At 39.9% G+C, this 14,877-nt stretch overlaps 1 protein-coding gene across 3 annotated transcripts in view; it reads left to right on the forward strand.

Annotated features, from left to right (window-relative positions):
* trmt1l (tRNA methyltransferase 1-like) overlaps positions 1-14,877 on the forward strand; it is an 82,353-nt gene that overhangs the window by 9,944 nt on the left and 57,532 nt on the right. For all 3 annotated transcript variants that reach the window (XM_073063302.1, XM_073063303.1, XM_073063301.1), the window contains exons 5-8: positions 61-125; positions 1,711-1,840; positions 7,517-7,643; positions 8,366-8,445. In XM_073063302.1, coding sequence (XP_072919403.1) covers positions 61-125; positions 1,711-1,840; positions 7,517-7,643; positions 8,366-8,445 — 402 coding nt within the window. The remainder of the gene's footprint in view (positions 1-60; positions 126-1,710; positions 1,841-7,516; positions 7,644-8,365; positions 8,446-14,877) is intronic.

The following is a 14,877-nucleotide window of genomic DNA, read 5'->3' on the forward strand; positions in this document are numbered from 1 at the left end:
TGCCACCTGTTCATTGTACACTTTCTTCTTACTAATCTTGCTGAATTCACTTTCCAACAGGTTATAGAATGTGTATCTGTCATTTAGCCTGTCGAAGAATGAAAACCAACCTCAATGGAGAACAGGTAACAGGAATATGAAGTTTGATGATGCAATATATCCTGATGCCCTCTAATGTTCTTGACTACTCATTATTACCTTAAAAATAGAAATCCTAGATAAAAATGAATCATCAATATTACTTCACCCTTTACTTTCCCATTTTTCTGCATTGTTTGATATTCCTGGAAAATGTGATGCTTTGTGTTCGGATCTCCTGATATAATAGTGACCCTCAGGTTCGGACGGCAGCGTTAGTCTAGAGGAAGACAGTTTCTGGCCCCACCAAACTTGTGCAATCTCATTTGTCTGGATGCTCTGTGATGTTTTCCCCGTTACAAATCAGTAGCACACAATATCAGACAGTGCACCATACGCAATTGAGCTTTCTAATTTTTAATTTGACTATAGGGTTAGTAAAGAAAACTAAAAGAAAAAGGCCTATTTTAATGAAACAGTCTAATGTGCACATTGGAGCTCATGGTTTTCCATCCATTCATTCCCTATTGATTTCCTCCGAGTGTCATCGACTCCCGGACCCTCACTTCAAGTCCACTCCGTCCTGCGATCTACCAAATCTCTCCTTTCGCATCTTCTCTCTTCATCTCTTGCTAACAAAGACCGTGAATACCTCTTCTCAGGCACGCAAGAAAGAAACAACATTCCTCTCATTGGATGGTGCACATTCCAAAGCCCCCATTATCTCTAATCATAACTCAAACACTGTTGCTACAGTGAAACCATTACATTACAGCGAAACCTTACCCAGGGCATTACACTCTTTCCCCCTGCCAAATTTAGTCACACCCTCATGACTCTGAGTTAATTTGCCAACCCTTCCTGCAAAGCACAAAGTCCAACCCAAGTGTCAAAGGCAGTGACAGAGCTCCCCAAGGCAATAGGTGCCACACTTCTGTTGCCCCGGTGCTACATAGGCCAGCCTATCCGGTGGTCTTCTGATTCTTAATTTGACTATAGGGTTAGTAAAGAAAACAAAAAGAAAAGGGGCCCATTTTAATAAGAGAGTCTAATGTGCACATTGTAGCTCATGGTTTTTCATCCATTCATTCCCTATCGATTTCCTCCAAGTGTCATTGACTCCCAGACCCTCACTGCAAGTCCACTCTGTCCTGCGATCTACCAGCTCTTTCCTTTTGCATCCTCTCTCTTCTTCTCTAGCTGACAAAAGACCGCGAATACCCCCTCTCAGACACACAAGACATAAACAACGATTCCCTCGTTGGATGGTGCACATTCCAAATCCCCCGTAATCTCTAATCATAACTCAAACACTGCTGCTACAGTGAAACCATTACATTAGCAATGAAACCTTTCCCAGGGCGCTACATAATGTTTTGAACATCTCTTTAATGATCATCTAGTAGAATAATGAAACATATAATTTTCGGTGCTCCTGCACCAATCCTATACTTATTCTCAGGAATAAGCTCTACAGGTAGAATCTCTCACTTGGCCTTTTACCATTGGTATAAATATCCAAGATCAGATAATCATCATGAAAAACTGATATAGTGGGAAAGTCATGTCAAACGGTGGTGACGCAGCTCTCAATGACAGGTCTTCTGATTAAGTGTATAATTCTCTTTCCAGGTTCCAGTGCGGATTGGAGCACACTACCATTGTATTGTCTGTTCCGCTACTATTGCACGAAGAACAGACATGATCAGTCATATAACACGACATTTGAACAAAGGAGATACAGAAGCCAGCTTCACTGGAGGTGTGTGTAATAGGTTTGAGTCATTAGAAATGTAGGGAATTTAACTGTACTTTTTTTTTCAATAATATATATTTAAAAGCTAACTAGCAGCTGATACCCCAGTAGCCATTTCAAATTGACTGAAGCTCACCAGTCTTGGTCAACAGAGATGGCATGAATTCTGACTAGGCCCAGAATTCCGACTAAACCTTGCTGTTGAGTGGCTCCTGCAGGAAAATGTGTCCACACCAACATTCTTTGAAAACAACATATGCAACAATCAAAGTATAATGTGGATGCTGGAATTCTGAAATTAAAACAGAAAATGCTGGAAACATTCAGCAGGACAGGCAGCATTTATGTTAATATTTCAGGTTGAAGATCTTTTGAAGAACAGAAAGGGAGAGGAAACTTCTTTTTTCTAGTTAGGGTGTCTTAAAGTAAATGAAGAAAGTACTCCAGCTGCGGCAGTGTTCAGCATTCTATTACGGCTCAGTCTGTCCAGTAGACACAATGTGCACTGATTTGTCTCTGCCCAAGTTGGAGTGTTTATTAGGGAAGTATAAAGGGAGCTTTATTCTGAATGTAACCCATATTTTTGTGTGAGCATTTGAAAAAATAGTGTAGAGGAGGTTTAGGTCACTATCTAACCCCTGTAATTCCTATCCTGGGGATTTTCAGTAAAACAGTGCAGAAAGAGCTGAACTCTTGAATCAGCTTAATGTTATCAATGCTCTGTGAATAATGAGTCAGCGTAGAGGGGTCATGCTGATGGATTTCATTAGGTGTGAATCTTAATTTTTTGGCATTCAAAATCAGGTTTATTATCACTGATATACTGTATATAATGAAATCTGTCTTTTTGTGGTAGTAGTACAGAGCAAGACTTAAATAGGCTATAAATTACAATATCATATATATACCTAAAATATGGTCTCTGGGTATATACACACTCAGTGGCTACTTTGTTAGGTATGGTAGTGGAACTTGGAGAGGTCTTCTGCTGCTGGAGCTCATACACTTCAAGGTTTGATGTTCTGTGTGTTCACAGATGCTCTTCTGCACACCACCATTGTAACATCTGGATATTTGAGTTACTGTTGCCTTCCTGTCAGCTCAAACCAATCTGGCCATTCTCTGACGTCTCTCATTAACAAGGCGCTTTCACCCACAGAACCATCACTGACTGGATTTTTTTAGTTTCTTGCCCCATTCTCTGTAAACGCTAGAGGCTGTTATGTGTGAAAATCCCAGGAGATCAGTAGTTTCTGAATTAGTCAAACCACCACGTCTGGCATTGACAATCATTCCATGGTCAAAGTCACTTAGATTTTTTTCTCCATTCTCTAATGTTCGATCTGAACAACAACTGAACCTCTTGACCACGCCTACTTATGCATTGAGTTGCTGCCACATGATTGGTTGATTAGATATTATCAGTTAATTGGGGTTGCCACTTATTTGGGGTGACCTTTAAAGACCAAAAACTAATAGAAAGAATTGCCCAGATTTTGTTCATTTAGTTGGGACACTATGGAAATTGGGGAAGGAGACTTGCTGAACAGGTTCTAACTCTCATCAGTTGCACATGCCTGTATGGCCTTTAGATGCTACACTGTTAGATGAATGGTTCTTAAATAGCGTCATTTGCATGCACTTGTGTTCAAAAAATAGTGATGGTTGGCAATAACAAGCAGTAAGACAAATAAAACTGTTTTGCTCACTATGTTTTCAAGCATTTAGACTTGGAGATACCAGAAATGGCCAGGAGTGAAAAGTAGTTAGGAACTATGAAGAATTTTAACATATCAACAATAATCTTGAATGTTACAATGAAAATGAAGGTTTGGAGGATGCAACAGCCTTCATTGTATGAAGGCAGTCCATTATCTGCACTATGTATCTGTGCTGATTTTGTGCATTGCCTACAGTGGATGATTCTTGTGTCAATAGCTATTAGGAACGAATGCACAGTTTTATAGTACTGCTACTTAATTGGGCCAAAATATATTGGTCCGTATGTGTTCCTTTTAACCAGATCCTCTGTGTGTGTGTGTGTGTGTGTGTGTGTGTGTGTGTGTGTGTGTGTGTGTGTGTGTGTGTGTGTGTGTATTATGTACAGTATGTAATTTTTTTTCAGTGTGCAGCCCCCATCCACCCCTCCCCCCACCTCCCTCCTTTCCATCAGGGTCTTTTTTCAGCCACAGCACAGTAATGCCCACATTGTCATGCCTGCCAATCTCTAACTGAGCTATAAGATCATCTACCTTATTCTGCATACTGCATGCATTCAAATATAACATCCCCACCCTAGTTTTTTATCACACTTTTCAATTTTTCCTCTTATGTTACTCTTCAACATCCTATCATCTGCCTGTCCTTCCTCACAGTCTCACTACACACAGTGTCTACTTGTATACCAACTGCTCCATCCTCAGCCCTATCATTCAGTTTCCCACCCCGTTGCCAAATGAATTGAAGCTCTCCCCAACAGCTTCAGCAAGGATATTGGTGCCTCTTGAGTTCAGGTGTATTATGTATTGTTTATTCAGAAATACTGTATGGAACTGGCCCTTCTGGCCCAACAAACCATCATGCCTAGAAATCCACCTGTTTAACCATAGTCTAGCCACAGGACAATTTACAATGACCAATAAACCTACTAAACAGTAAGTCTTTGGACTGTGTTAGAAAACCAGCGCACCTGGAAGAAATCCACGCACTCATGAGAAGAATATACAACCCTCTTTCAGAGGACACCAGAATTGAACTCCCAGCTCTGATGCCCCGAGCAGCAATAGTGTCACTCTGACTGCTACACTGCTGTGGTGCCCCGTCCTCTTTGTACAGGTCAAACCTTCCCCAGACGAGATCATAATGGTCTCTTGGTCGGGTGATATTTGGGGTATGGTGAGCAGGTTTCTCATATCTAAGAAAGGATGTGGTTGCAAGGGTCCAGAGGACATTCACAAGAATGATCCCAGTAATGAAAGGGTTAATGTATGAGGAGTGTTTGATGACTCTACCCCAGTACTTACTGGAGCTTAGAAAAATCAGAGGGATTCTCATTGAAACCTATTGAATATTACTAAATAGAGTGGATATGGAGAGGATGTTTCCAGTAGTGGGAGTCTAGAACTAGAAATCACAGCCTCAGAATAACAGGGCATCCTTTTAAAACAGAGATGAGGAGGGATTCCTTTCGCCAGATGCTGGTGAATCTATTGAATTCATTGCCACAGACAGCTGTGGAGGCCAAATCATTGGATATGTTTAAAATGGAGGTGGATAGGTTCTTGATTAGTAAGGGTGTCATAGGTTACAGGGAGAAAACAGGACAAGTGATTGAATGGTGGGGCAGACTTGATGGGCTGAATTGCTTAATTCTGCTCCTATGTTTTATTGGTGGGGTGGGAGTGAATAGGACAGAGAGTATCTTGGATAGAGTGAGGCCAGCATGGCTATGGGAATGAGGTGTTGCGGACAGCCCAGCACATCTGTAGATGTGAACTTCCCACTATTTAGGACATATACAAAGACAGGTGTGTAAAAAGGGCCTGAAGGATCATTGGGGACCTGAGTCACCCCAACCACAAACTGTTCCAGCTGCTACCATCCAGGAAACTGTACCACAGCATAAAAGCCAGGACCAACAGGCTTCAGAACAGCTTCTTCCACCAGGCCATCAGACTGATTAATTCATGCTGACACAACTGTATTTCTATGTTATATTGACTATCCTTTGATAATACTATGTATTACAAATTACTATAAATTGAACATTGCATATTTAGACAGAGCCATAATGTAAAGGTTTTGCTCCTCATGTATGTGAAAGATCTAAGTAATAAAGTCAATTCAATTCAATTCAAACACCTCTGGAAGAGAATCTGAGCAAAAAACGTATTGCTTCAGGATAGAGGAAAGAATACTTGCTTTGTTAACACTGGACTTGCATCATGGTAAAGCTCATCTGCAGTATTTTAATAAAATAGTGTATATTGAAATGAGGTGCAGTTTGAGATGAATGAACTTCACTCTTAAACTAGCATAGTTGCTTATGTCTACAGTTTTTCTTGGGTCCTATTCAAAAACACTGAATTGCAAAGTTAAAACAGTTAAGTGTGACAGTGGTGCAAGGTTCAATACAGACTAAGTAACGTTTTAGATATGGTAACTTGATATGCAAAAAACAATCAAGTTCTTGGAAGTTCAAGGACACAAAAATGATTATTACCCTTAAAAGGAAATGTGAAAAATTTGAGCTCCTTAAGTAAACAGGGATTGCCAAAATCACAAACAAGAAAATCTGCAGATGCTGGAAATCGAGCAACACATACATCTATGGAAAAAAGTACAGTCAACATTTTGGGCTGAAACCCATCAGCAGGACTGGAGAAAAAAAAGCTGAGGAGTAGATTTAAAAGGTGGGGGGGGGGGAGAGAGAAACACGAGGTGATAGGTGAAACCTGAAGGGGGAGGGATGAAGTAAAGAGCTGGGAAGTTGATTGGTGAAAGAGACAGAAGGCCATGGAAGAAAGAATAAAGGAAGGAGGAGCACTAGAGGGAGACGGTGCAACAGATAAGGTGAGAGATGGAAAAGGGGATGGGAAATGGTGAAAGGGGGTTTGGGGGGGCATTACTGGATGTTTGAGAAATAAATGTTCATGCCATCAGGTTGGAGGCTACCCAGATGGAATACAAGGTGTTGTTCCTCAAACCCAAGTGTGGCCTCATCATGACAGTGGAGGAGGCCATGGATGGACATATCAGAATGGGAAGTGAAATTAAAATAGGTAGCCACTGGGAGATCCCACTTTTTCTGGCAGACGGAGTGTAGATGCTTGGTGAAGCAGTCTCCCAAACTACGTCGGGTCTCACTGATATACAGTAGGCCACACTGGGTGAGGCGATACTTCACCTGTGAGTCTGTTGGAGCCATTACTATGTTCATTGCTCCCACAGATGCTGCCTGACCTGCTGAGTTTCTCCAGCATTTCGTCTGTGTTACTTGGTTGCAGTTAAGTGCCTGTATTATAGAGAACAAACTATCCGAACTACAGTTACTGCATAAATGGGATTGTACTTGTGGTTTATATATTCTGTGTTTTATCACCCGTTCCTCTGTGCAGGGAGAGGGTGTTTTTGGGAGTTGATGATTGGGATGTCATTCTTTTTTGTGTGGGGGAGTAGGTTTGATTTTTCACTCTGAACAACTGTCATGTTCTTTGGTGGCTATATGGAGAAGACAAATTTCAGAGTTGTGTATGGATACATGCTTTCATAATAAACAAACCTTTGAATTATTGGACTAATGCCACACCATGAAATTCATCAAGGAGTAAGGAAGTGACAATAAGTTTGTGTACAGACTTGTTGGCTCATGAATTGAATTTCATTTGGATAGAGTTGAATTACTTGAACTTTATTCAGTCGTAGTTTCTATTACCCAGAAGTATGTAAAACAATAAGAGTAATTTAGGGGCCTATGTTTCATGTTATTCATATAACCAGCAAATAAAAAATGACAATATTATCTTGTTAATTTGCTAATCTTACTATTTTGTATTTTTTTAATCTCAGAGGGGAAGAGATAGATACATGATCCAGCCTTTAGGGATCTCCTAAATATTTCTGAAGTATCATTTTTCAAAAAAGTTGTGTTTATTTTCTTCTGTCTGTCATTCTCCATTTCAGCCACTAGTGGGCAATTGTCAACCACTAAAGTGATGAAAGAAGTTGACACTGATGTTCATGTATTTCCGAACCACACAACTCCTCAAAAAACAGACTCTTTCTTTAACCCAAAAATGAAACCTAACAGGTGATGTATTGTCTTTGTTACTTTAACAATGAATTAGACAGGGTGGCGTGAGCTTGCCTATTGGTTCATCACCACTGCTGATTATTGGTGCAGAACTGTTCCGTATGTAGACAGTACGGTACAGGCCATCCCCAGGTTAAGATTGCCCAACGTATGGGCACCCCTACATAATATGGAGTTACCAAAATATTATAAAATTCAAAAGTCCAACGAACATATGTTCTTTTCTATGAACGGCAGAGGTGATTTCCACTCTTACGAATTGTTCTTGTCAGTCTGATGTACCTTGACACCATTCATTACAATACCGTGCAGTTGCCATAATGAGTGATTTTTGTGTGCTTTCCAACCTATGGACAAAATTGATTTATGGGCATCAGTAAACAAATAAAACTTGTTTCTTACCTGGAACTGGCTTGTACTTCCCACAGGATAAATCATCTTTATCAAGTGAACTGATCATATTCATGACTGAAGTAAATTTGTTTTGACTTTTCTACTTAACTAGTATTTTCAAATTAATGTGGCTTAATTGTTTGCAGTAGATTAATCTGCTTTGAATCATCCCTTTTTGAAACAAATGCATATTTCTAGCTTACAATTTTTTTGGCTTTTAAACAATTATTTCCCACCCTTATTATGTCAACTTTAGTCATAGTGAAGATCCCTATCAAACTAAAATTACTTGGACTTACCGGTACTTTTGTTTTTATTTAATATAGACAATTGATATTCTGCACTCTTGCTGTTCTGGCTCAAGAGCGCAAGCCACTGGAATGTTTAGACGCTTTTGGTGCTACAGGTTTGTGATGACTGTAATATTTCACTTTGTGCTTGATTGTTCTATGTTAAGATCAATAAAAGGCCATTCTGGCATTTTTATCAACACTTAATTCTGGATTTTTGGTCTGTCTACACCAGTTACCACAGTGATTATTTCAGATCTTTTTGTTGAAATGAGAGCTGGTAGCCCATTCTCCAAGATTCCCATTCTGTTCTTTTATAATTTGATTGGTCTTGAAGTTGGAATAACTGGCACAATTACTCGGAATATTTTGATAGTTTCCTTTTCGTAATATTCTCTGGTAGCTCTTAAAATATTATTTCTAATGTAGTAAATTAAAAGAAAATCAAATTGCTCTAGTCTCAACTGCATACAGTACATATTTGTTTTTCAATTCCAAGATGCATAGGTGCCTTGGGAGAAAGAAAATGCCATGTTGAAAATAGCAGGAAATTAAATCCTCCGAGATGATAATATACATTTGATGTTTTGTGTTCAAGCAATTACATTTAAATAAGATGTTATTACCAACCAAATTCATACTGACTCAAATTTTAAAGGGACCTTAGCTTTTAATATCTGATATCCTTTCAGATTGTCTGTGCAAATTTGTGAAATTCTTGTTAAGTTGCCAATGATCTTGTAGTTCTCATGTGTCTTGCAAGTCTTGCTGTGTTTCTGATGTTTTCCTTTTTCGGCTTGTTGAAATGTGTTTATGGTTAGTTTTGTGTTTTTTTGCTGAGATAGAATTGGTAACAAACTAGAGAGCACAGAATCAGCACTGACACTTCAGATGCTTCACATTCAGAGGTGCTGTCCTTGAGAAGTCAAAGCCCCTTCTACCCTCTCAGAATGATGTAAACATTTCCATAGCCTTACTTTAAAGAAAAACTAGGGAGTTCTCCCTGTGTGCAGGCTGATACAGTGGATTCCAGTTAATTGGGACACATCAGAGCCAGTACATTTTGGCTCAATTAAGTGGCTGTCCCTATTAGCCAAAGGTTCATGGAAATAGCTAAAAGACAACAAAGACAAACTACCATTTAACTAAGTAACAAATTATTATTTAAATGAAATACAGAACAAATCAAAACACTACTAATACTACTACTACTGCAGTATTATAAAACTGTGTATTAGTTCCTAATAGTTGTCAATGGAAGAATTCATTTCTGCTGTGTTCCTTGAATAGATTGTAAATGAACAAAATCAATACAGACACCTATTACAGACAATGGACTATCTTCTTTGCTTTCCTGCACAAACTCAAAATTAAAAAAAACAAAATGATCAAAGCTCACTGCTTTTTGAAACGCTGTCTATCAGCCCACATGGACAATATAACAGAAGCACTGTCAACTGACGCTATTTAAAAACTCTTGGCCCCATAATATCTAACAGCTATTTTTGGCATCTCCAAGCTTGAATGCTTGAAACCACAGTGAACAAAACAAGTCTGAATTGTCTTGCTACTTATTTCTCGCCAGCTATCAGTGACGAATATCACTGCTTTTTGAACACAACCACACACAACCGATGCTATTTAAAAACTGTTCACCCTATGCACTGTGTAGTGCCTAATGGCCACACAATTGCACAGCAACTGATGCTTGTGTGAAATCGTTTGGCAACAGTCTTCAGTATCAATTAACTTGCATAGTATTCCAAATAAACAAAGAACAACAGCTATTAGTTTTTGTTCTTTAAGAGTTGTCCCGTAAGCAGCTGCCCCAATTATCCAATGGCCCAATTAGCTGAAATTCACTGCATATCATTTCACCAACGTCACTACAGTAGATAATTACATTACTATTTTTGCCTGTTTGTGAGATCTATTGTGTGCTGATTGCTGCCATTTTATGTTGGTGACAAGGTGGCATTTATTGCCCCAATTCTAATTGCTCTTGAATGAGACGGTTATCTGGACTGTTTAATAAACAAATAAGAATGTATTGCTTTGGTTTTGGTCTTCAGTCATGCACAGACCAGGTAAGTATGACAAAGTCCCTTGAAAAAAGTTAGTGAATCAGATGAGATTTTAACTTGGTGGTCTTATCATCACACTTTAGTTAATTAAACTGAAATCCTCCAACGTTCAAATTCATACCACTATTATTAGCCCAGGTTTCTGAATTACTCCTCCAGTAAAAAAGCTGTTGGCATTTCCTACTTTATAATGGTAACCAGGATTTAAAAGCGTTTCATCTATTGTAAGGTGCTGAGGACATCGTGAGGTTTTGAAAGGAGCTACTTGATTTACCCTTCTTGATTTACCCTTCTTTCCTATGAATGTGATCACTGGCAAAGCAGCATGATGGGCCTTGTTTCTGATGGTAAAGTCCCAACACATGAAAGGGGTGGTATACTTGTAGTTTTCATTATTAATCCACTAGGTTTGTATGAAATTTTAAAAAGCATACAATATTCTTGGATTAAAGGTAGTCAGCTGACTCAACGTAAAACAGATCTTTGTGGACACTGCTGAAATTTCCTTGTGCATTTAGGAATTGGCTTCCAATTTAAAAAAATCTGTGTGGCATTAAATGTAAATTTAAATTATCGAGAATTTATCTCCAGCAACGACTTTGTGATTTAATTACTAGGGCTGTCCATTAATATAAACTTCCAACGCTGAGTGAAACCCAGTGATCTAAAGCTCTTCAAGACTACAAAGAAGAAAGAATGGTCATTATTTATCAAGAGAAAATCTGCAGATGCAGGAAATCTAAGCAAATCCATTCTCTGGTGCTCCTTCCCCCTTTTCTTTTGTCCATGGCCTTTGTCCTCTCCTATCAGATTCCCCCCCCCCCCACCCCTTCTTCAGCCCTGTATCTCTTCCAACAATCGACTTCCCAAACTCTTTACTTCACCTTTGCTCCTCCCAGTTTCACCCAATGTTTTTCTCTCTCCCCTCCCCCCACCTTTTGAATCTACTCATCTTTTTTTTCTCCAGTCCTGCCGAAGGACCTTGACCCAAAACGTCGACTGTCCTCTTTTCCATAGATGCTGCCTGGCCTGCTGACTTCCTCCACCATTTTGTGTGTGTTGCTCATTATATATTATTATTATTTTACTTATTTAGAGATACAGGACAGGTCCTCCCGGCCTAATGAGCCATGCCACCCAGCAACCCACCTATTTAACACTAGCCTCATCACAGGACAATTTATAATGACCAATTAACCTACCAACCGAGCACTCTTCAGACTGAGAGAGGACATCAGAGCACTCAGAGGAAAGCCACGTGGTCACGGGGAAAATGTACAAAATCCTTAACAGGTGGTGATGGAATTGAACTCTGCCAGCAGCTGTAATAGCATCACGCTAAACACTCTGCAACTGTGGCAGTTTTATATAAAGAGCTTGTATTCATGTGGTGTCTCCCACCTCCTCCAGTGATCCTACAACTTCTAATGCCCAAAGTTGTATTGCAACTTAAGTACTCGTTATGACTGATCATGGCTGGTCCATTTTTCCTCTCAGCCCCAATCTCCTGCCTTGCCCCAGTATCACTTCATGCCCTGGCCAATCAAGAATCAACCTCTGCCTTAAAGACTTGGCCTCCACAGCTGTCAGTAGCAACAAATTCCACTCTTTGACTAAAGAAATTCCTCCTCCTCTCCATTCTAAAAGGACACCCCTCTATTTTGAGGCTGTGTCCTCTGATCTTAGATGCTCCCACCATAAGAAACATCCTCTCCACATCCACTCTATCAAGGCCTTGCACTATTCAATTAGATCTCAGCTAATTGGGGCAGCTGCTTACTTGGGACAACTCTTTAAAAAAAACACTAATTGAGGAAATAGCTGGGTTTTTCTTTGTTTATTTGGAATACTATGCAAGTTAATTGATACTGAAGACTGTTGCCAAACAGTTTCACACAAGCATCAGTTGCATGCACTTGTGTGGTCATTAGACACTACACCGTGCTGAGGGTGAACAGTTTTTAAATAGTGTCAACTGTTGTGCTTATGTTCAAAAAGCAGTGATGTTTATCACAGATATTTGGCAAGAAATAATCAAAGAGAAAAATCATTGACATATAATGTAAGAAGAATCAGTCCAAACACTGACACTTGTGGAACACCACTAGTCACTGACAGCCAACCAGAAAATGCTTCCTTTATTCCCACTCTCTGCCTCCTGCCAGTCAGCCACTGCTTTATCCATGATATGCTTGTAGCTTGTTAAGCAGCCTCATGTGTGACACTTTGTCACAGGCCTTCTGAAAATCCAAGTGCACGACATCAACCAATTCTCCTTTGTCTATCCTGCTAGTTATTTCTTCAAAGAATTCAAACAGATTGGTCGGGCAAGATTTCCCTTGAGGAAACCACGCTGACTACGGCCTATTTTATCATGTGTCTCCATGTATCCCAAAATTACATCCTTAACGATCAACTCCAACGTTTTCCAAACCACTGAGGTCGGACTAATTGGCTTATAATTTCCTTCTTTCTGCCTCTCTCCCTTCTTGAAGAGTGGAGTGACATTTACAATTTTCCAGTCTTTTGGAACCATTCGGGAATCTAGTGATTCTTGAAGGATCATTACTAATGCCTCCACAACCTCTTTCAGAACCCTGGTCTGACATGTTGATATACTGTACTAGGGAGGGTTTCATGAACAAACACTTATGGGTTGCATAAGCTGGGTGATCATCAGAAGATGGAAAGGGAATAGGCAGACAGTGTAGGGTACCCTGTGGCCATTCTCCTCAATAGCAAGTATGCTATTTTAGATAGTGTTTGGAGGGGATTGATCTAGCTGGGGAATGCCACAGTGGTCAGGAATTGGGCATGAAGTTTAGCTCTTTAGCCTAGAAAGGAAGGGGGAGAAGAGGTGAGTGGTAGTGATAGGAGATTCATTAGTTAGGGAACCAATCAGTAGGCTCTGTGGGGGAAAGAACGAGACTCCCGGATGATATGTTGCCTCTCAGCTTTCGGGATCAGAGATCTCAGACTGAATCTGTAGCATTCTTATGGGGGAGGGTGAACAGCAAGAGTTTGTGATGTGCATGATGTAGGTAGGAAAAGTGGCGAGTTCCTGCAAAGTGGAATTCAGGGAGTTATGTGCTAAGTTAAAAGACAGGACCTCCAGGATGGCAATCTCAGGAATGCTCCCTGTGCCATGAGCTAGTAAGGCAAAAAATAGGAAGCTAATACGGTTTAATATGTAGTTGAGAAGATGGTACAGAAGGGAGGCCTTCTGATCCTTAGATCATTGGACTCTCACAGGGCATGTGGGACTGTTTGCAGTTGAACTGGAGTGGGACCAATATCCTTGCAGGGAAGTTTGCTAACGCTTTTTCAGAGGGGTGGAGATTTAAACTAGAGTTCTAGAGAGATGGAAGCTGGGGTTACTTGTGGCATAAAAAGATATTAAGCATTCATACAAATATAAGGATCAAAACATTGAGCATGGTGGGACTAATGTTCTGAGTTGCATCTATTTCAATACAAGTATTGTAGGTAAGGCAGATGAACTTCGAGCATGGATCCCTACGTGGAATAATAATTTTGTAGCCATTAGTGAGACTTGATTGCAGGAGAGGCAGGACTGGCAGCACAATGTTCCAGGGTCTATTGGTTTTAGACATGATAGAGGGGAAGGGGTGGTATTATTAGGGAAAATGTCACAGCAGTGCAGAGAGGACGTCCCAGAGGGCTCGTCCACTGAAACAATTTGGGTAGAACTGAGAAATAAGAGGATGACCATGTTAAAGGGACTGTGTTATAGACCTCCCAGTAGTCAATGGGATTTAGAGGAGCACTTTTGTAGAAAGACAACAGACAGTTGCAGGAAATATAAAGTGATAGTAAGTGATTTTACTTTTCCCCGTATTGACTGCGACTTCCATACTGTAAAAGGAGCACATTAGATAGAGTTGTATTCAGGAAAGTTCCCTTAATCAATATGTAGAGGTCCCAAATTGAAGAGAGCACGATTTTGGATCTCCTCTTACAAAATGAGATGGGGCATGTGACAGAAGTGTGTATAGGGGAACAATTTATATCTAGTGATAGTAATTCCATTAGTTTCAAGATAATAATGAAGGTGGCTAGGACCGGTCCTCAGGTTAGGATTCTAAACTGGAGAAAGGCCAATTTTGAAGACTTCTAAAGGGATCAGGCAGGCATAGATTGGGATACGTTGTTTTCTGGAAAAGGGATGTTTGGTAAATGGGAAGCCTTCAAAAGTGAAATATTGGAAATACAGAATCTGTATGTTTCTGCTAAAATAAAAGTCAAGACTAACAGTTTAAGGGAATCTTTGTTATCAAAGGATTTTGAGGCACTAGTAAAGAAAAAGGAGGCACTTTACAGGTGCAAGTATATAGTATTAAATGAGGCGCATGAGGAGATTAAGAAATGCAAGAGAATGCTTAAGGGAGAAATCAGGAGTGCTAAAGGAAGACATGAAGTTGTTTTGTCAGACGAGGTAAAAAA

The sequence above is a fragment of the Hemitrygon akajei genome, chromosome 12 (assembly GCF_048418815.1).
Source record: "Hemitrygon akajei chromosome 12, sHemAka1.3, whole genome shotgun sequence".
Taxonomy (NCBI): domain Eukaryota; kingdom Metazoa; phylum Chordata; class Chondrichthyes; order Myliobatiformes; family Dasyatidae; genus Hemitrygon; species Hemitrygon akajei.